The following is a 22,308-nucleotide window of genomic DNA, read 5'->3' on the forward strand; positions in this document are numbered from 1 at the left end:
GAAAGCTCCTCTCTTCTGGCCTGTGCATGTGGAGAAAGGGCTGCAGATACTCTAAATTTTACTCTTTGAGGCTTTGGTGAATTTCAACCTGTACTTCTGAAAATGTTCTTTAATGTAAGACATATCACCTTTCAACAAGCACAATTTACAGAAAAACCACGTTAGCAGATCAGAATCGAGGCTTCCACCACTGGATTTCAGACCCATATGCACAGCCGCACAAGTCGAGCTGAATCTCGTCCTCGTTTCCAGCTTCTGAAAGGCGTGGCAGGGTGGGCTTCGTGCCTTTATATCGCACATGAATCGGGGAGCCCTTGGGGGTGCGTACTGGTGAGAATATGCGTACACGTAAAGCAGCTCTTTTATTTCCAAGAGAAAATGGAAGAGCCTTTCTCGGGAAACTGCACAACATTGCGAAAGCACAGATGAAATCCATACATCAGTGTATGTTCATCTCCTCATGACAACATCATAATGTACTTAACATAATGAGAAAGTGCGTCACACACGTTCTACTGAAGTACGCGTATTGAAGTACATAAGCCTTTAGCACTAAGACAGTGTGGAGGATTCCAGGATCACAGAGGTGGTTGTCCTTGCACAGCTTTGAAAGTGACATACCATTGCAATCTACTAAATCTTAAAGCCAAAATTTAAAATACTTTAAAATTACACACACACACACACACACACACACACACACACACACACACGGGTCTCTTTTTGTGCATGGCACATCCATGTATTAACTTATGTGCTTTTTGGACAACTATAGGAATTGGCTCTTACCCACATACTAAGCATGAGACAATCTGTAAGGAAGAATACCTATCTGAATGTATACTTAGAGGCACAACTACATGGGCAAATTATTCAAAGGCAATATTCTGGCTAATAAAAAAGTACTTATCAAATTAAATGGCACGAGTTTTCTGCTGATCGCTGAGTAGCACAGGCTCATGCGGGCCAGTCTTGAGCGCTCCAGTGGGCTCCTCACTGATGGTCAATGACTGGAAGAACGAGGGTTTGTTAAGGGGAAAGGGGCAGATCAATCCAGGGAAGGAGCAGCAAGCACGGGAAGTCAGCAGATCACAGAGCAAGCAGTGCTGTGCCTCTTCTCAAACAAGAGCGCACGGTGGGTGTGGAAAGCCACGCCAAGTAGACTGAGCTCTCGATGTTAAAGGTCTTAGTGTCAAAGGCTCTCCTTCACTTCCTGACCAGGATTCCATCCTCAAGGAGGATGAGCTGCCTTTCATGTCTTATTAGCAAGCAGTCCACTATAATTTCAGTGACATAGCTACAGTGTCATCGATGTCTAGGACTTTTAAATATTGCAGTAGTGTGTGTACATGTGTGTGTGTGTGCATATGTGTGTGTACATATGTGCTCGTGCGTGTGTGTGTGTGCATGCATGTGTTCTCATTGCATGGTGGGCTGGTTTTAGTCTCAGTGGCCGTCAGCAGCTCTCTCCCGCAGCTCCTCTCCTTCTCTGCCCCAGCGCTGCAGTTCAGCACACTTGCAGGGAGCTGTCCGGTGGAGCACTCTCTGCTGAGTGTGCACTTCCTTGCTTTATGGAGCTGAAGTGGGCAAAGGAAATTCCCCAGAAGGGGCACTCACTCGCACAGGAAAGTACCACAACCACAGAAGACCCGAGGCCCAGCCGCGCGGCCTCCAGCTTCTGGCCCTGTTGCTCTCCAGGCTCGTTTGGCTAGCTGGAGCGCTCCCTCTAAGATTCCACCAGTGGCGGAGCCCGTGTACCAGCATCGGGGCAGACAGCAGTGCAGCGTGCTTTTCACGGGGCACAAAGTGACCTGAATGCTTTCCCAAGCTCGGGGCCGATTTGCACTACATGGCTGTGGACATTGGTAGTTGCCCATTTAACAAATATCCCACGACCTCCAGATGACTTTTGGAGTAGGTTGAAGCCACGCTAGTGCTGGGCTTGTATTCATGCTACTTGCATACATTGTTAATGGTAGAGTTCTTGAGGAATCCTTAAATAACTTAAAGGTGCTCTAGCTAATACTAGAAATACAATCTTAAACCTGCACTGTTGTAGAGGAAGCAACTAATGATCAACCTGGGGGAATGGCCAACTGCTTTAGAATCAATCAACGTGCGCTTCCACGGCGCATGCACTTCACATTATTTACGCACGCATTACTCAGGTGGGAAGCCACGACGGCAAGGTGAGCAGTTACTGAGGCCGGTAGGTGGTAGGCCCTGTGCGCAGCTGCACACACCTCTGCTCTCTCAGACAGTGTCTCGTCTGCGCTTCGAGCCTTCTAGTGAGCATTCACACTGCAAGGAGGAGACATTGCAAAGAGCTAAGAGCCACTCTCAGGTTAGGAAAATAGCTTCTCCAGCCCCAGCACCGTGTCTGGGGTCCAATGTGCAAAGCGGATGCAGTGGCAGGCTAGAAAAGCTGAATTAGTCCCTCGAGATTCTTAGCTGCCATGTTGGTTGTGGTCCGGGTCTCTGTCTCTCAAGTGTCTCGTGTACGGGAGGCGACTGGCTCGGGGTGTGCTGTCCTTTGGACCAGACGGTCGCTGAGTCCACAGTGACTGTGCCTCCCGGAGGGGGCAGGGTTGGGGTGCATTTCTCCTCTCCAGCCCCTCCTTCTTCCTGTTTCCTGCCACGTCAGGTGAGCAGCTTTTGTCCCCCACCCCTTTCCCAGGGCAGCTTTTCCTTTGGAGCCAGGCAGGTTTGGCACCTGGGCCCCCAATGGACCTCTCCCTCCTTTAAGTTGTGTGTGCTGGACCTTGGTCCCAGAGGCAGGGAAGTGACAAAACAGCACTTCTTTTTTATTATTATGACCTCAACATTGCCAAAAGGTCATGACTTTAATGCTTACCCAAAGTGGATGTGATCTAAAAGTAAGATTCTTGTGTTGGGAAAGGCGGTTTCTAGAGAAGGGAGGTGAAGAGAAGGCGTTTTTCAAGTCCAGGAAAGTAGCTGGGCACAGGGAACAGGAAAGGCTTCTAGGGTCCTCCCCCACAGCAAGGTAACTGGGAGACAGCAGGGAATGCAGCTCCACAAATGGTGAGGTTCATCTTCCCAGCTGAAAGGGGTGATGGAGGTCTTACATGACAGACACGACAGGCACCCTGCTCTGTCCACACTCGCTGTCTGCGCTTTGGACTGTCACACTGTGCTCCACAGCGTGCATGCTGCAGTCCTGTGGATCAATTCAAATGAAAACTGTATTTAAAGATAATTATTCTACTCTTCCAATGTGGAAAATCTTGACACCAGAAACAGAAGCAACAGTAGTCATGGAACCCCTCCCGGCTAGGGGCCTGGTAGCCGTGCCCCTCAGTGTGTGTTGCAGTCCGTCGGGGTCAGTTTCCTTCCACGGGATGTGGTTCAGCGCCTGGGTTCTGGGCCCCACAGTGCGGAGACCCAGAACCCTGTGTGAAGAATGTGGTAGGGCCGAGCAGGCTGAGCCTCAGCCTCTCAAGCAGCCGAAGCACAAAAGCAGTAGGAGAAAAGCTCGTCAGCATGGCCTTTCTGTGCAGCCGGATTCTTCTCCAGGGCAATTTCAGGAGCAATGCCTATTTATTTGCCAACAAAATAAGAATGTTTATTAAATTTGCTATTAATTATAAAAATGCCTGTAGTCAATTTTGAAACCATGTCATTGCTAGAGACTGTATGGATCTACTTAGGGGGCTTTCACCCTTTGAAATTTTCACATTTCATCTCAATCTCTTATCAAAGTCAGAATACTTCAATGAGAAGCTTTTCTTTTCCGTCCTCAAATATCTCTCTTAATGTAAAATCAAAGCACATTTGCATAATTGACTTATGTATGTCTGTGATCTATTTGGCATGGAATATGAAATTGTGTCTCAGAGCAAAGTTACGTGCATTATATCTCAACAGTGCTGCCACTAATAGAGATTCAAATACATTAGTCAATTAATGTATTCATCCTGGAAGATCTTAAATATCATTATATATGTCCTGGCTTCCTTTCTCTTCAGGCCAACATTGAGTTGCAACATCTTGCACTACCTCAGTCTCATATTACACATTCTATCAGATGTTTGAACGTCGGGTCATTCAATGGCCTAGGATTCAGCAGTATGGGTTTAATGACCACATAGGAAATAATTTTGTCTTAGTTTGTGTTATCTTTCTAATTAAACATTTTACCATATTTTCGCATTCACATGTAGCTCTAGAAAATAATAGTTCCAGTGTCCTCACGCATTTTGTTCCTGGATGGTACCAGCTTTCAGTGACCACCCAGCGTCGCAAGCAGGGCATTCCTCCAAGCCAAAGAGGTACCTGTGTGCCCACAGTGGTCATGCTAGTCCGGGGAGCCGCACCCCTGTCCTCACACGCAGCTCTGCTCACCTGGCCACTGTGAATGACTTCTCCATTCCTGTAATGTTTGCCCTCCAAGATGGCTCTCTGGAGACGCATCCAGGTGGCCGTGTCAGCCTGGTGCATGCTTATGTGGGGATGACACTAGTCCCTTTACTACTCACAGGATGCCGAGCTGTACCTGGGCCTGCCCTCCAGGAATGCCACCGTAGGCAAGCGTGCGTGGGCATCTGTGTGGACATGTTCTCTGGGATAAGTGCCAGCAGCGCCACCCCGACGGTGCACAGGATCTGCCAGCTGAGGAGGTGAAAGAAGCACTGAGCTGTTCCCCAGCACCTGCGCTGCTTTACCTTCCCAGGAGCAACCCAGCTGCCCTGTGCTCAGGGCAGACTTGCGTCTCACCACGGCCCAAGGGCCGTGGGCACACTGCCAAGTGCAAAGTGGCTCCTGGCCTGGCATCCTGCTGCACTTCCCCAAGGGCTGAGGACATGGGCCTTGTCACTGGCTCATCGCTGCCCGTCCCTTCTCTAGGAGCCATCTCTCCACATTCCTTGCCCACTCCGGGGTCCATCTATGTTGTTCATGGCGGTTAATGGATATATGATCTCCATATATTCTCAGTGTCAGTTTTCTGATCTGTGATTTGCAAATCTGTTCTGCCAGCTTATAGCTTGTTTCTTTTCAAACTTTCCATGGGAGTTCTGGGAACTGAGTTTCCATTTTTAATACACATTTCTTACCACTTTTTGCTTTATAATTGCGATATGGTGTCCATCCTTTGAAATTATTCTAATCATTCCATTTCTTTGTCTTGCCATTAACCATTAGGGTCACCTTATCTGTGTGCACAAAGCTCACGCGGGGCTTTCCAAGGCAGCTGCCAAAACCTGTCGTCAACAGTGAGCATCGCTACCTTGGTAGATGAGTCACTGGAATGAGGTGGCCACGATGACTTCTTCAGCATTTTGCTAGATTTCTATCCAAGTACATCTGAACAATGCTAGTGATTTTGCAGCATTGGTTTTTCTGCCCGTGTTCTGACTGCACTGTTCTTTGTAGATTTGGGGGGAATTTCTTCATAAAAATCCTATCATCTTTATATATGGCTACTTCTGTCTGCCTCATTAGGACAACTTTCACTTCAATTATTTCTTTATTTCACTGACTGTGAACATGTTCTGTATGTTGAATAAGGAAGGTGAGAGTGGATAGTCTCCTTTTTTACTCTTAGGCGTAGCATGGAATCCTCACTGTGTCATTCTAGATACAGACGTTTTGACAGATACTCTTCTCAATTTGAGCCTGTCTCCCATGGATTAGTAGCTTTCTGAATGTTGCATCCTTGATAGACATTGAATTATTTCAAATACTTTTGACACTGAATGATAACATGTTATGTTTGATTTTTATTCCTTACCCTGCTGGTAAGGGGAATTATAGTTACAGTGAAAAATGTAAATAAATGTTCATAGCAAGATTCACATAACCTAAAATCAAGTGGGAGGAACAAATCTTTGTGTTGAATATGCCCATGATGCGGTACAGCCTCCAGGGCCCTCTCTGTCCCAAACACCCCACCCCCAGTGAGAAGCCACCCTCACTCCCTGGGGACAAGAGCCCTACCCACACCCTGGGTCTGTTGTCCTGTCCACAGACACAGCTGTTCTGATACTTCATGTCCTTGAGGCAACTCATCCACTGACCTTTTGTGTCTCTTCCCTCACTTGTCACAAAGCCCCCAAGGCTCACTGATGTCACCTCTCACACCTGCGCTTTTTTCCTCCTTATGTTGAGGTTCTGTCACAGGTGCTCCACATGTCAGCATCCCATTGTCAGCATTTATCACACTTGACTTAACAGTAGATTACTTTCCATTCTGTATTTTGTTTATCTCTGCTCTAATCTTTTAATATTTCTTTTACCTTCTCTCTTAGAGCTTAGCTGTTTCTCCTTCTCTCTGGTGTTCTCATGTGCACTGTTAAAATGCTGCTCACAGCGGCTCTTCACTGCCTTCTGGAGAGCTGTCGATATGCTCTGTTTCCACGAGGTCACGTACTTTGAAGTGTCTGTTCACTTCTAGGTATTTGTTAAGTTCCTTTAGGATTTCTCTGGGCTTATTTACATATATTTTCTTTTAAACTGACTGTCTTACTAATACATATTTGGATATTCTGCTGATGGCTAATGCTATTAAATTCTAACTTTATTCCATTTTGATTGGAGAAGATAGTTTGAATTATTTCCATCCTGGGAGTTTACTCTGGCTGGTCTGGGGCCTGCCCTGTGGCTCACCCTGGAGAAAGTCCTGTGTGTGCCGTTCGGAGCCTGTGCATGGTGACTGGTTCTGCCTATGTCCCTCAGGTCTGGTTGGCACAAGAAAGTCTGTATTCCTTTCAGACTTGGCCCCACTGCTGTGGAATTGAATTCCTGAGGACGAGTCGGGTCTGCCAGGAAGTCGGGCAGCATAGTTAGGAGAGGAGAGAGACAACAGAAGATGCAACAGACACAGAGAACATGTCCCGAGCACAGGCAGGACAACGTGGCCCCAGATTGTGCAGAGAAAGACGGAGGTGACCAAAGTGCGTTCTGAGTCTTGGGGACATTAATTTTGACCTTGAGTGACTACCATCAATGCACGTTGCAAAATGGACCTTACTGTTGGGGAAGAAAAACCCTAGTCCTGAGAGAGTGAAGTCAGTCTCGCCCATGACATCCCTCACCTGAGCTGCTTCGGGGAAAGCGGCTGCCGCGGTATTTTCTGGAACAACGTCCCGAGGCCCTCCTCCGAAGCCTAAGAGCACTGCGCTTGATAAAGATCAGTCATGTCCAAGAGCCTCCGCTCAAATTCAGAATGAAATTTAGTAGGCTTTAGAGTTCCAAAAATGTGTCTGACTATAGATTTTCCTCCACCGTTTCTTTTGCTGTTTGTGTTCTGATTATTTTCCGCCCGGGGCAACTGCCCTACCCCGGATCGCGCTGCGATTACAGCCCGCGGCTGCCTCTCTGGCTCCGAGTCGGTCTCTAGGTCTATTTTAATGCATGTCATCAATCATAAAGGAAAGCTTCTGTTTTGAGACAAATAGAAACAATCATGTGCAAGGGTTTCTAAAGTCTGTTTTAGATAGGCGGCTGCTTGTGAATCTCTGCTTCATTTAAACTTCAGACTTTCAGAATTTGCCTAGAGAGCAGCGTAGCATCACGCAGCATCACGGCGACAGACAAGCCACTCCTGTGAACTAGACCAAGGTAGCTTCTCAGCAAGAGGACAAAGATATCATGTTTCCTGCGTTCATGCTGCCGCATGAGAAAATCACATCAGGCCACTTAGCATTCTGTGTAAAGCGAAACGCTTCATAGCTTGTGCTTCAGGGACAGCATCTTCCCCTCTATAACCAGATGCTGCGCGATTAGATCAGCTCGCGGCGCGCTGGAGATCGCGGGAGGAGAACCTTTCTGTGCTCCCAAGCTGCCTCTGTCCTCACAGGTTACATCTTCAGTTGCCATAAAGCCTATTTTGGAAAGTTTCATGAAATAGGAGGAATTTGTGGCATAAGAAGGAAGAAGGATGGAATGAAGGAAAGCAGAGAGGGAGAGGGAGAAGGCAAGGGGGATGGAGACAGAGAGAAAAGAGAGAGAGAACAACCTAGGCGGCTGGGTCAGGCCAGCATGGGCAGGGTGGGGAAACAAGACCTCGAAGCAACAAGCAAGAAAGGGGCAGCGGTGGAGGTTGGTGCGAAAGCCCTGGGTTCAATCCCAAGTACTGTTTAAAATAATGACAGCTCAGGTGAAGAGTTCTATCCCTCGTGAAAGGGTCGGTCAGTACTCACCATGCGGGACCATGTCCTGCCATGCTGCGGCGGATGCCTGCTGGTCAGCACAGGGCTCACCCTCGCCTCAGCTTGAGGGACTGGCCTCCTCGCCCCTCTTAATGGAATGTCCATTTCCTTCCCCCAGAAAGAAAGACCACCGCCAGGGAAGACACTTCCTAATTGCTTTAAGAGATCTGCTGATTTTAATAAATTAGACTGAGAAGAAATATCAAATGGTTTTCACAATTATTCTAGTCTACAAATGTGACTGAATTTATTTTCTTATATCATTTTTCCCAGTCTCTTCCTTAGTCTTTTTATGGTTCTTTCGAAGTTTCCAATTAATGTGACCTTTTAATTCTTTGTAATTGGGAATAGAATTTATTGCTCTTTCCACTGCCTCTCTTAATCTTCTTTGTTAATTTAATTAAAACACTGATGTCAACAAACTGACAGTCCAAGTCCTTCTGAACGCAACTGTAGTTCGTGCGTGTTTCAGGCAGAACTCGAGGCTCATGGAGCATCCCCATGAGTCTGTATTTATTCGGATGCTTGTGGGGCACTAACCGCGAAGAGTTGAGGCCTCCAAGCCAGGGCCATGGAGCACCCAAGCACTGAAGGGTGAGCTGGCTTACCTGTGCCCGCTTCCTCTGCCATTACATAGCCAGGTACCCAGGACAGAAGGGGCAATGGCCGCATTCCCAGAAGGCGCGCACAGACCTATTGAGGATATGACCCCACAGCTGCCTCAGGAGAAGCAGATGGAGCCTCGGGACTGGCAAGCCAACCCTAAGTGTGGAGTGTGGCCTGGGGCACACAGAAACCTCTGCACTCCAGGCTTTCTGCTGTGACCCACTTGTGTTTGCGGAAAGCTGTTTTCCCAAATGGTGGCAGCCAGGCTGGTGAAAAGCAGGAGCCCAGGACGGCTCTGGACGGAGGCTCAACCCAGAGGCTGAGGTGGCTGCTCCCAAGGGGCACTCACAGCACCATTATGGGTCACGCGCACCCACTCGTGTAAGTGCCAACTCACTAGCCCTGGGGAGCACTGACCTGCTGCTGTGAGGTGTTACCTGCTCCCTGCTCTGGAGCAGCCTTGGATACCAGGTGGCCCTGTGCCCCTGGGCTGCGGCCCCTCTGCACTGCTGACTGTAGGCACCATGCTCCAGGGTCCTGGACTTGTGCAGGAGGGGCAAGTCCCAGCCTGCTGCACAGCTCTGGCAAACATCTTGTAGTCTCCACTGTCACACTCCTTGTTACAAATATTAAAGTTTCGAGTGCAAGCTCTGGCTTCATTTGCAACAGCAAGTGCAAGGCAAATTAATTAGTGTTTTCCTGCAAAAGAGATAAACACCATGCGGCTCTCACTCTTTATCAGGGCAACACACTCTTTTGCTGTCATATTTCTTCTCTGCAACCTTGGAAGTTAAACTGAGTGAAACAAAGAAGAGAATCTAGACGAATCTGAGTAACTATGCTTCAAGAGGAAGAAAAATCCTTTTATGCTTGCAAAGCTCTAATTGGAAGCCAGTGACATAAAAACAAAGCATCAACTCCAACTGCGTAGTTGCTAACTCAAGGCCACTTACGTGGAAGGGTCTCTGCTTTCTTTTGTCAAATACTTCGCACAGCACGTTCTTCTTCACGGAATTTCAATATTGTGCATCATTGCTTCAGAAATGCCACAAAACCAAGATGAAACAAGGCACAGAAGCCAGAGCTTTGAATTCTTGCCCACCTCTCCTGAGCACGTTTGAAGCTGACCAGCCCTAGAAGCAGATGCATGTGTTGATGGGAAGACCCGTTGTAGCAGGGACTCCGCAACAGGCTTTTGTGTCCATTTATAATTTTGTGGCTATGGATTTAGCCCATTTCTCCGGTCTTCCTGATGTGCCTTTAGACGTCACACTCCCATTCCTGATGCGAGAGGTGTCTGGCTCACTCAGCTTCTCACTGTGCTCCTCCCCGGCAGCCGCGTCTGTGTGAGTGATGTGTGTCCTCAGGCGTGCCAGACACAGCCAGTGCCTGAGCCTGTGGTGTCACCCCACACACACTTACCAAGACGACTGAACACCCACCTCTCTTTTATATCATTAGAGGTGCATTTTGTATCAACCAAGCAGCTTTGGATCAACCAAGTTGAAGAATAAAACTGCCTCAAACAACACCATTGCTTTCTCAAATGTCCGAACAGAGACTAACAAGCACAATCCAGTCTTCAGCTCAGAAATACAAATGCATCCTTGATTCATATTATTTCCCATGGAAGCTTCTCTTCAAAGAGGCTTCCTCGCCCACTTCTCTTAAAGATTACAGAGGTGAGCTTTCTCCCCAGCTGCACTCCTGGCCAGCGTGCCCCATCTCAGGACACACAGCCCACTGCTAGGATGGGTGTCTTCCGTGCAGTGGCACATCTCAGTCTTCAGGAGGTGGCTTGTCAGGGCTACAAATGAATCGAGTTGTGGTCTGCTTGTTGCAAAGCTCACAGCCCCGTGCACCTGCACTCGGGGCCCACCTTCACACTTGTCCCTTGGAGTTCACAGGCACCGATGAGCTTATTGGCACCAGGCAGCAAGGTTGCAGGGTGTAGAAATACTCCAGCCTGGAGCTAAGCAGAGCTCTCTGCCTGGGGCCTGGGGAGGAAAGGGGCCTCCGTGCCAGGAGGCTGTCCCCACAGACAGCTCGCCCTGCCCTGAGGGATGCCTCACTCCAACATAGGCAGGAATGCGCACATCCAGAAAGCATCCTGCAGGAGAAAAGTCAGCGGCAGAGGAAGCAGGCGATATCTGAGGCGCCCTGAGCACTCTTGGCCCTCAACCTCCGAACGCGGTCTGAGCTCGAATGAGAGTGACAGCACCTTCCTTCTGAATGTGGCTGGGAGTGACCAGAGTGCAGAATGCTTCTGTCAGGGTGAATAAAACTCAAGGTAGACTGAGTCTGCACCACAGCCGCCCCACCAGGCGCGCTCACCCATGCTCTTCTCTGATGCATGTTTGAGCTCCACATACTGTGCAAGAGACAAGAATGAGGCAAGGCAGACAGAGCCTCCTGGGAAGCTCCCTCGCAGGCCGGTAAGCGAAGGGAGACCGGTGAGGGAACAAGCACCACGCTTCCCCAAAAGGATACAAGGGCAGGAGATGAAGCAGAGGGCATCGGAGAGGAGACTCCCTGCTCATGGATGAGAGTGTTTAGGGGACACAGAGCAGGGCCAGAATGTGGGGCAGGAGGGGACCACGGCGGGCGACCGGAGCAGAGCTCAGGCCGCAGGTGCACAGGTGGGAGAGCCTGATGCAGGCCAACCCTGTGAGCAGGTAGGAGAACAAATGTGAATGGAAGGTCGAACACTTGGAAGTTTCCATTTGCTTTTTAGAGCTGTGGAACATGAGACACAGAGTTTACCTGTGGCAGTGGGGACGTCTGGGTGAGCAAGGTCAGTCAGTAGAGGACTTGAGGGGCCGCTGTCCCAGGCTCCTCCACCTCTGGGAGTTCACCGTTTGTTATGCTCACACAGTAAGCAACCTCCCACTGGTGTCTGGGACTGAAACACGGCCGAGCATGCTCAGGGTCCCCCCTGTGTGGCCCCGAGTGTGAGGAAACTCTTCCTGAACCATACTGTGCAGAATGTTCCGCTCCTGCAAGTCGCCTAAAGACTTTCATTTCTGAAACACCTTCCTCAGAGTCCTCGGAAGGATGACTTTCCTCATCGTCCTTCTACCATTGATTGTTCTGCAAGCAAAGCAGACTCTGAAATAGCCCAGGAAACTCTAGAAGACCAGCAGAAGCTACTGCACATTCTATTTGCTTACCCTTCAAAACATGCTTATCTGACTGGGGAAACTTCAGCCTCTATTACTGACACTTGAGTTCTGTTGATGTTTGGAATTCTGGAGCCACTGAGACCTCTGCCCTACTCCTTAGTCATTAAAGAAAATAAAAAATTCCTGGGTGATCTGGGGCTGCACGCTTTCTGAAGTGAACGTGGGCAACTCGGCTGCAGGCGCACAGTGGTGCTTGTCCAGAATGGAGGCTCTGGAAGTGAAGGGGCTGAAGGAAAGGAAGAAACTAAATTTATACTCACTTGACAGTTTACCTGATCCACGGAAGCTACAAATAAACATTCTGAGAACTGGATGCAGGAAATGAATGGAGCCTGCCACTGAAGGCAGTCAGTCTTAAGTCCCACCCCCAGTGAGTGGTGTTAGTGTTAAAATAAGCCAATGTGTCACTCTGGGGTTGTTGCAAGCAGGAGGAGTCAGAAGGGCTGCTTACTGTTTGCATGGCTCTCATGGTATGGGGGCTGAGTCCAGGCATGACCTGTCACCCGGCTGTGTCCACAACCTACTTCACTTTTTAAAAGAGCCCTACAAAGTTACCTCAGGTGGCCTTGAGCTTGCAATCTTCGTGCCTCGGCCTCCGCGACGGTGGGGGCCCCATGCAGCAGGCTCAGGCCTCTCTCCTGCCGTGAGCAGTGGGGTTCACAGTGTTGGTGATTAGGCGTCTCCACCTACTCTGCTGAGCAGTTGCAGGCGCCGAGGACGGCACCATCGCACGCCCGGCCCTCCCTCCCTCGTGCAGCCTCGCCCTGCTGGGTCCGCCTTGCCTTCCTCGGATGACGCATGTCCCTGTTTACATGGCCCGGAATATCACCTCCTGGGAGGCTTCTTGACATGCTGAACTAGAGGATCACGTCTCTCTGGAATCACTGAACTCAATTACATGCCAAATATTGCAGATAGACAGATAATTGCTTTCATAGAGGGATTTCCCCAGCACAGGTATTTTCTTACAATGAGGCATCTTCAGAATGAATATTATAAACAGCAGCCAATGAAAGCCAGACTAAGCCACACCTCAGGCCTTGTGCATCGGCAGACAACGTGTTCAAGTGCTCGCTATGGGAAGACCGAGACTCTGTCCAGAATGGGTGTCAGGCACAGAGTGGGGGGGAGAGAAATGTCTCCCAGCCCTGGCGTCCAAGAAGACGTGTGTCTGCTTCCATTCATCAAAAGCATGTGTGAATCAGGATGAATCAGAGATGAATCATCTCAGCGCATACCTGGCCCAGGACAGGAAGGCTGTGGCAGCTGCGCCGCGTAGGCACCCAAGGGCACAAGGCAGCGGGCAGGGTGACCGGCCGGAGCGCAGAGGCCAGGACGTCTCAGAAAGCTGCGGGCAGGCATCATTTGCTGCACACGGTGTTTTCCAGACCGATTTCAAAGCGAGGAATTTTCATGGAGAACGGATCCGCCTTCACAGGATGTGTCTCTGATCACCAAGAGAAACCATTTCCAGGACGATTCTCCAGAACAGCCACGCAGCCCCCAGCAGACTGGGCCACCTGAGCAGGACATATGTGGCTCCTGCCCTCCAGGCCCGCCAGGCGCTGCTGCGGCCACCTCCTCCCAGAAGCAGCTGCTCACACACGCGCAGCAGGCCCAAAGCCCCAGGGAAGCACGCCTGGGGAGGGCGGCAGCCGTGTCCGTGGAGCCCCAGCCTGGGTATCACCCTGCGGAAGGATACGAACTGTCCAGGGACAAAAGCTCCATCCACAGAGCAGGCGGGCCTGTCTTGTGATTCCTTAGACTGAAGCCTCACAGCTGTTTATACAGCGTTTGCAATGTCTCAGGACTCCGACATGATCTGGAGGAGAGGCAGGCATATGGGGGTGCGGCCCGGAGCTCGCAGAACCGAGCGGGAAGCCAGGGAAGCAAGAGGGCCGAGGCCACCCGCTCCACCAGTTTCAGAGAAGGTGGGCTTTGGGTTCCCTCTGCGCCTCGGCATGCTCGTTGCTGCAGTTATTCCACTGTGTGCGTTAGTGTAAGCTATTTGCTGGGGCATGACTTAAATGTTGCTAAGCATGCCAGAGGCAACAATGCACGGGGCTGCTGTGTGTGTGCAGCCAGTGACACAGCGACCCGTGACACAGCAGGAGGCGCTGCTGTCGCCGGGCCCTGCAGATGGGCAGTCGCTTCATTCCCACCTGCACCAGAGCCATGCATTTACGGGGTGGACCTGCCCTGAGGGGCCCAAGCCTGGCTGTGAAGATGAAGAAAACAAGGAACAGGACGACCCCCGGGGCTGAGGGCTTCCCAGCGGGGGAAACGTCAGTGAAATCAGTGCATGTCAGTCTTCAAACCCCGCCATGCTCACGATTAATTAAGATTTAAAACAAATGTTTTATATGTTGCAGTTTAATGTCAGGTGATTTAGAGACAAGTTCTGAAAATCAGGGTGTTCAGTTTTTCTGACGAAGATCTGAATTACATCAGCAAAACTCATCTGTGTATAAAATATTGATGCACGCGTCTATGTGACGTATATTTTGGTGTACATGTGATCAATTTATATATACATACACATGTATAAACATATAGATACAGGTATGTATGAGGTTAAACATCAGTATGAGAGACAATCATGTGTTTATGCACACGTAGATTTCTGCACACGCATGCAGATTCCTTTTCTCTCATTCACACACAGTGCTTGACCCCATGACGTCTTCTAGCACTGCTACTTGCTGCCATATTGTTGTTGTAGAAGACTATCATACACTGGTTTTCAGCAGCAGTTGAACAAATAACTCAATTTTAACTATAATACTACACTTCTCACCCAGTCACTGCAGCTTTTGTGTTGCCCTAAGGAAATGTAACTAATAAATATAGTTACAAAATATTCATGTTGTGCAACATCCTAAAACATGATTGTAGCAATTAAGAATTTGTCCACTGAAAGCTTTATAATTAAAATATTCTACTTGTTTGAAGCTATACTACAGAACATTTAAATCACACTTAGATACACACCATTTAAAGATAAAACATTTATAGAGATTTCAAGTATGCTCTGTGACAAGAGGTGCCCATCAGAGAATAAGGCTTGAGCAGGAAATCGTACATGGGAGGTAAGATATTAACCCCAAATATTTGGAGGAAACCCCTAACATTGACATTGCTACTCATAGGGTAATATTTGAGATCTATTTGTGTTTGAGATTGCATGTAAAACCTAAAAAATTTAAAAGATGATGGCTATAATCCATAAGCATTTGTCTATAGATTTATATTATTTAAAATACTTGAATGAGGGCCAGCAAACTAGCTCAGTGGACTAAGCACCTGCTTAGGCAAGTGCAGGGACCAGGGTTCAATTCCCCAAACACAATGCTGCATTGGTCCTGTCCCCGAGCATGGTGGGGACACAATGCTTCACTGGTCCTTTCCCCGAGCATGGGGGGGGCAGGCTTGTGATCCCAGTACTGGGGAGGCTGAAAACAGGAGGATCACTACAAGTCTGAGATGCATAGTGAGACCCTATACCAAATGCATTAAAAATAAATAAATTAATTAGTTAATTAAAATACTTGTATGTTTCAAGCAAACTTCACAAACATAGTGACATTACTTTTTTGAGGGGTGAGGGCAAATGGAAGGAAAAAGAAAATGAGAAAAGAAGGTACAATGGGAATAAAGTTCTGTAAACAACAAGTGAAAGAGGTGGAATGAAGGGGAGGGGTCGGGAAGAGAAGAGGGAACAGGACGTGTCACGTACAGGTTCAGAGTCCCCGCGATGGATGTGATCAATATTACCTTTGAACGTACCGATGAACTTGATAAAAATATTACTGGAGTTAAGTCCTCGTGTGGGTAAAGATAAGAGTACAAGTCATTCGTGATCATCAACTATGAACACTTTACGTCTTCAAAGTACACATTTGGAGGATAATTATGAATTGTATCAGTCACTTTTTGTGAGCATTATGTAGGTAATAATGATATTGAGATCCTTAACTTCAAGGTAACTAGTAATTATTTTTTCAATTTAATAATCATTAGGATTCAGAATAATATCATTTATTTGAGTCCCTTCAGTCAGTACTACTGGGTAATGTTTTTTAGACTAATAGTTCTTTTAACATGACTCATACTATTTCTTTTCATTTTTGTAAAGGCCTAGACACTGTGCTAGACTGGCTGATGCTGCCTTACTTGTAAAGGAGTTGTCACTTCCCTAGGGGACCCGGAGCTACTCAAGAGAGGCAGATTTAGAGCTTCCACGCAGAGAAGTAAGGGCAGGCACTACTGCTGCTGCTGTTGTTGTTGTTATTTTGTCTTCAGCAGAAATGCTGTTATCATAAAGCTGTAGGGCTGGCCAGCTTTTGGAAGGTCCACTTCATGATCCATACTCCAGTATTTCCTGCTCTGATTCTGTACCTTCTAAGAGCTACTGTTTTCTGACCCCGTTTCATTTCTCTTACTAAAGAAAAGTTAACAAGTTTACTGAAGAAAGGCGGTGTGTCCATTACTGTGTGTAGATGTCACCAGTGTATGCAATGTAAAAGGGTTTCTTTGTAATTTGTCGATCTAGTGTGTTTCATTGTGTTCAATTTAAAACGTTGGCACGTTCTGCAAAGCCTTCCAGGGTTGTTTTCTCCCAGAAGCAGTACTATTTCATGTGTGCATTTATGTCTACAGCTCAACTGCATTGATCTCTACATACCCTGTGAGCTTGGGATTAAGGTTTAGTTCTCCCATTTGGGTTTCCAGTCGGCCTGCCATGGTGAGGTGAAAAGCCTGACCCCCTCCAGGGCACTGCAGTGGCTTGGCTGTGAATCTGGCGTCTGACGAGTGGGGTTGGGACTTCTCCTTGGTGCTGTTGCCTCTTTAATTTGGCTAACAGCAGTCAAGCCCTGCCTTAGTGACTACGGCGTTAGGGTCAGATGCAGCCATCTGTGGTGTATAGATCCCAGGTTCTGTTCATGCTGAACACCGTCTTGGATGTTCCTGGCCCAGACAAACACATGAGCGTCTGTCTCAGACACAGACACTTACAAGCTTCTTTGCTGGTTCCGAATCCCGGGCAAGGAAGAGAGCCACTTCCCGGAACTTTCTAGCAGTTTTCCGAGTGCCTGTGAGGGCTGCAGAAGTCTGTCTCCTGATCAAATCGAGCCATTCTGCAAAAGGCATTGTGGAGACCAGCTCACCCCGAACATGGACGAGCGAGTCTTGCCCAGAGACGACATAATGTCTGATAATACCCTGTGGGATTTGTTTTTATTTCCTCTGAATTATAATCTAATCTTAGTGTTTTTTTATTCACTGTGAAGAAATACTGGATAAATTAGAAAAGCTGCTTTCTTAAAAGATCTTTCAAAATTCCTGGAGCTTTAATATCTACTTGTTGCAGTGTGATTATTAGACTTAAATTCTGTAGAAAATGAGTTTCCTATTAGTTTATTGGTTTTAAACTCATAAATCCCTTTCATTAAACATTTTTATTAAGATTTAGCTGTCTCATGAGCATCTGATATGCTATCGAACATTTGAGCTCACTGTGACCGACTAGTGTGTATTTTTTAAAGTATAAAACACAGTTGGAAGGAATGTTCTGTTTGTAGTTCAGCAAGGAAAGCTGGGATGATACTTGTGTTCCAGGGCTTGCACTCTGCGCCATAATCTGGGTGTGTCCAGGCCCCTTTGCGACTTCCTGCACAGTCTTAGTAGCAAAACATTTAAACACATTTCAAATAAATAGGCAGGAAAAGGCTGAAGCTGGAAGGAAGAAAGGGAAACCACAGTTCCTAGGAGATACACTGCGACAAGTCCAGAACAATCAGCTGCCCAGAAGATTGGAGAGGAGTCACAGGCTCCCTCATGTGACAGTCACGTTTGCAGGAGGAGCAGTTCCCATACCTCCCCTAGGGCAGACGGACTCACTATTGTACCTGTGGGACCTTAGCGTCTGCTCTCATCCAGCCGTCCCCAAGATCAGGGCACTCAGCGGGTGACAGGAACCGAAGAGAAAAAAAATTAAATGCCCAGAGAAGTTAGTAGGCACTGCAGGTGGGGTATGAGGGGTGTGGTCAGGGCAGGAGCAGATGGGGTGTGAGGGGGTGGAGTCAAGGACAGGAGCAGGTGGGGTGTGAGGGGGCGCGGTCAGGGCAGGAGCAGGTGGTGTGTGAGGGGCGGTGATCACAGACAAGCAAAGGCAGGGATGGCAGCGGAACTGTGAGCCAGGCAGGCTGGTGAGGCAGAAGCAGCAGCAGCAGGCCTCAGGCACCAGGGAGGCAGAGAGCACAGGTGCACACCTGGGCTGGGGCCCACTCTGCGCTCAGAGCCATCTTCTCAAGATCCTGCGCTCGCTAAAGCAAGCCTGGAGGAGGCCTCAGCCACTGTTCAAAGAGGGCGCCTGCCCCCTGGACCTGCCCCGGCCGGAGGGCTAAGCGTTGCCCAGCGACCCAGAGCAGAGGCCACAGTGAGGTAGCCCTCGCTTGCCTGACTTGCACAAGCATGGCTCCAGTGCCCGCACATTCGCTGCCTTTACCTGGTGGACCCGAAGGACGTGCTCAGTACGAAATCTGCCCCGAGCAGGACACTGGGATGTCTGCGGCGGTGGCCTGCACAGCCGGCCCGCACAGGCTCCCTGGGACCTCCTGCCTCTTGCTGCCTTTGGGCCACAGGGCCAGGTCCTGCCTGAGTGGGAAAAGAGGTCCTTACCGGTGCGGCCCTTGCACCTCGAAAGTGTGGGTCTGCTTTTCCATCTGGGAGTCGCTTCGATTTTCTCGTGTTCTTTTATCTGCAGTCTCTCAGTGGGCTTCAACCCGGGGTCCAGCCGCACAGCAGTCACAGGAGCTCGGCGGCCTCTGCACAGCCAAGACTGCAGTCCTATGGCTACGGTGCGAGGTGTGCGTGTGTGCATGTACGGGTGTGTGTGTGTGTGTGTGCATGAGAGAGAACGTGTGTGTCTCGGTGACGTTTTCTCTGCAGCTGGGCTTTCCACCCACGAGGAGCTCATGGACCAAGTGCTGTGCCTGAGGCCATGCCGATCCTCGGCACCAAGTTGGTTACACCTGCCAAGGCCCGCACTACGACCCTGTAGTGCAAGTAGCAGAAGAGGTCTGCCTGGGTTCACACGGCCTTCCTAGCTGTCCAGCACCTGCTTTCCTTTGCCCCTCTCCGCGCAGTTCCCCGCTGGCCTCTGGGCGCCACCTCACATGCAGCCCAGCATTCCCTGCTGGTTCCTGAGAACCATGCGTAGGTCGATACGAATTCATCAAAAGGGGTGGAAAAGTATGAAAGATCGCGGGTCTCCGACAGATGAGGTCATGGCTGTGTTCTCTGTTTCCTCCATAGGTCAGAGCTGCGGGGGCTTGGTCCAGGGCCCCAACGGCACGATCGAGAGCCCCGGCTTTCCTCACGGCTACCCCAACTACGCCAACTGCACGTGGATCATCGTCACCGGCGAGCGCAACCGGATCCAGCTGTCCTTCCTCAGCTTCGCGCTGGAGGAAGACTTCGACATCCTGTCGGTCTACGACGGGCAGCCGCAGCAGGGCAACCTCAAAGTGAGGTAAAGTACGGCCAGGCCGCAGCCCAGGCCTTCTGATTCGGGGTACACGTATGACAGGGCCAGGGCCTCATTATCAGGCAAAAGCAGGTTCCATGAAAGGTGTCAAGGATGGCTCATTTTGCTGGGCTTGAAAACTGCTTGAAGCCAGTCCCTGACTTCACTTGCGCGAATCTGTTTGCTTCAGCTCTTTAAAACAGCGAGCTCAAGGGAATTTGCATAAAGCTTTAAACCACATTGTTTTTAAGGGACTGTGGATTTTAGGGCAGAATCAACAAGATAAATGCAGGCTTACGGTTCACACAACCGCATAAGGAAGTTCCGTGTTGCCTGTGAATATATTGAGTCAGGAGAACACAAGAGTGGGTGGGAAGAACGCTAAAGAACTTTCCAATCTCTGCATAGCTCTGGAACTGAATAGTATATTCTCTTCAGCCTGGGTGTGTTCTTGTGATCCCTGATTCGTACCATAAAGAAATAAAAGTGCTTCCTGGGCTGAAGCTAAATTACATTTTTCATTTGTCAATAGAAAAAAAAGTATTATATATATATATATATATATATATATAGAGAGAGAGAGAGAGAGAAATATATATATATGTATATATATATACAAATATATACAAATGAAAGAGGGATATTCCTTTCAAAGAAGTCATATTTTTAAAAATATGGATAAGCATATTAAAATGCATTTATAGGGGCCGGGGAGATGGCTCAGTGGAATAAGCGCTTCCCTGGCAAGCACAAGGGTCTGAGTTCAATACCCGGTTCCGCAAAAAAAAAAATGCATTTATATAAGGCAAACAATGCCTTTACCCTGTGGTTTAAAATTTCTCTATTAGAGATTGTGCTCAGTATCTGGAAGTTTTTGCAGATACTGACAGTAGGCAGAAGCCGTGCTCCTTAGTGACGAGTGTTGGCGCTGAAGCTGGTGGAGCTACAAAGAATAGCACTTACTCACGGCTTTACGGAATTAAAATAACAATGTATTTTCAAGTACTTTCTTAACATGTATGTGTTTTTAAAATGTCAAACCTCTTCTATTTTGAGAGGGTCACCTGCAATATCTGCATTCCGTCGCAGAAGCGTTTTCCCACGTGTGGTAGATGTGTGGCCACTAAGCTTTCTGAGTCAGGTGGACCCCTCTTGTGTTTAGGGTTCGGGTTGACGCTCGGGTGTTTGAACAATCGTGTGCATGTGCTGTGCTTCCTCCTCAGTCCTGCTGCTCTAAGCTTCCGCGTTTGCTGGTTTTCTGTCACAAGCGCCGCCACTGGTGGGAACAGCAACGTGCGGCAATACCCGAGTGAACTAGCAAGCGCTGCAGGGTTATGGCCAAACTACACTGAAGAGTCCCCTTCATCTCAGTATCTGCAAAGCGACTCTAGATTTATATTATCTCTCCATTGAAAAGCACATCGTGAATATGTATTATTAAAAATATTTCTTCTTCCTTTTAATATTCCCATTTGCTACAATTCATTCACGTACAAGAAACTTGTGTGGCAGTTTGGATGGTCACTTGGCTTTCTCCAGTTCTTACCCCCTTAGGCTGACGTGGAGGTCACAGCTATGTCGGGGAGTCTCACCCCTAGGGCAGAGCTCTGTGGCCTGTTTCTTACTGTTGGAGGAGCAGCAAAGGGGGTGCTAAGGGGAGAGCCATCAGAACCCCCTGGCTGCTCCAGATCCGGAAGAGCAGGGCTCACTCGGGTGAGCTGAGGGAGACAGCGCGGGAGGAAGTCTGGGACCTCAGAGGCACTCGCTGGCCGAAGTGCTTCTGCAGATAGAGACCAGCAGGCTGCATTTCTGTCTGTGCTTGCTCGTAAATGAGACCGAAGCCTTCAGCCACACATTAATGTATAGTTTTCTTCATTTCTTCATGCCTTAAAAACCCGTCTGCTCACCCTCCTGTGGGTGCCCAGGAAGCACTGGGGCTGCCCTGGGCACCACATGAGCCAGCCCAACATTTGCAAAGATTACGGCAATGACTGCTAATGCTCAAAATAGAGGTGTGGGTAATGTGGTGAAAAATGCATGAGGAGCTATTTATTCTTTCCAAACGCATCAACTCTATGTGGACGAGGTGGCTGTGCATAGCATCCGGTTCTAATTAATTGGGAAGGGGAGGGCTCTGATGGTGTTTGTTTCCAGCGCCCCGGTGCTGTGCCTCAAAACAGTTATTTCACAAACACAGTTACCTAACGACACTTAAAGTAGCTCTGGAATCGCAAGACGGTCAGTTTGTTGTGCAAATTTGTGTAGGTTCTTCTGACCTGGGTCCAGAAAGTTGCTCCTTGGAGCTGCCAGGAGCTACTGTTGTTCCATTACTGCATGAAGGCTGTTGGTAGTGGCCAACGTAGGCACTCACTGAAGACAAGTATGGTGTGTTACACAGCTTGAGCAGTACGTTATGAAGAAATTTATTTTGTGTAGCTGCCAAAAGGAGTTTTCCTCCAGAAACTTAATCCCAACAAAAACACCTTAGAATTTGTAGTTGAGAATTACTGATTATTTCATTATGATTTGAACATTAATCAATTTACTTATCTGAAAAATATTGAAGTTGAATGCACAGTGTGTAGCATTAACCTCCTTAGTATTTTCCCCAACAAATACACCCGCACCCCTTATCGGATCTGTTCCCCATCAGCACATCGGCACCATTTAATGTGGGGCCCTCACGCACTGTTTCTCTTGTTATGTGGGAGAAAAAAAGAACCCTGAAATTAGAAATAAAAATGTGATAATTGGATTCTCTGAAATGAGATCCACAGCGGCTTGATGAGTTCCGTGAGCAATTATTGCTAATTATAAAATCCCT

At 48.5% G+C, this 22,308-nt stretch overlaps 1 protein-coding gene across 1 annotated transcript in view; it reads left to right on the forward strand.

Annotated features, from left to right (window-relative positions):
- Positions 1–22,308, forward strand: part of Csmd1 (CUB and Sushi multiple domains 1) — a 1,642,653-nt gene that overhangs the window by 300,659 nt on the left and 1,319,686 nt on the right. Inside the window, exon 2 of the mRNA XM_012517218.2 lies at positions 19,274–19,490. Coding sequence (XP_012372672.2) covers positions 19,274–19,490 — 217 coding nt within the window. The remainder of the gene's footprint in view (positions 1–19,273; positions 19,491–22,308) is intronic.

Source organism: Octodon degus, unplaced genomic scaffold (genome assembly GCF_000260255.1).
Source record: "Octodon degus isolate 3935 unplaced genomic scaffold, OctDeg1.0 scaffold00155, whole genome shotgun sequence".
Classification (NCBI taxonomy): Eukaryota; Metazoa; Chordata; class Mammalia; order Rodentia; family Octodontidae; genus Octodon; species Octodon degus.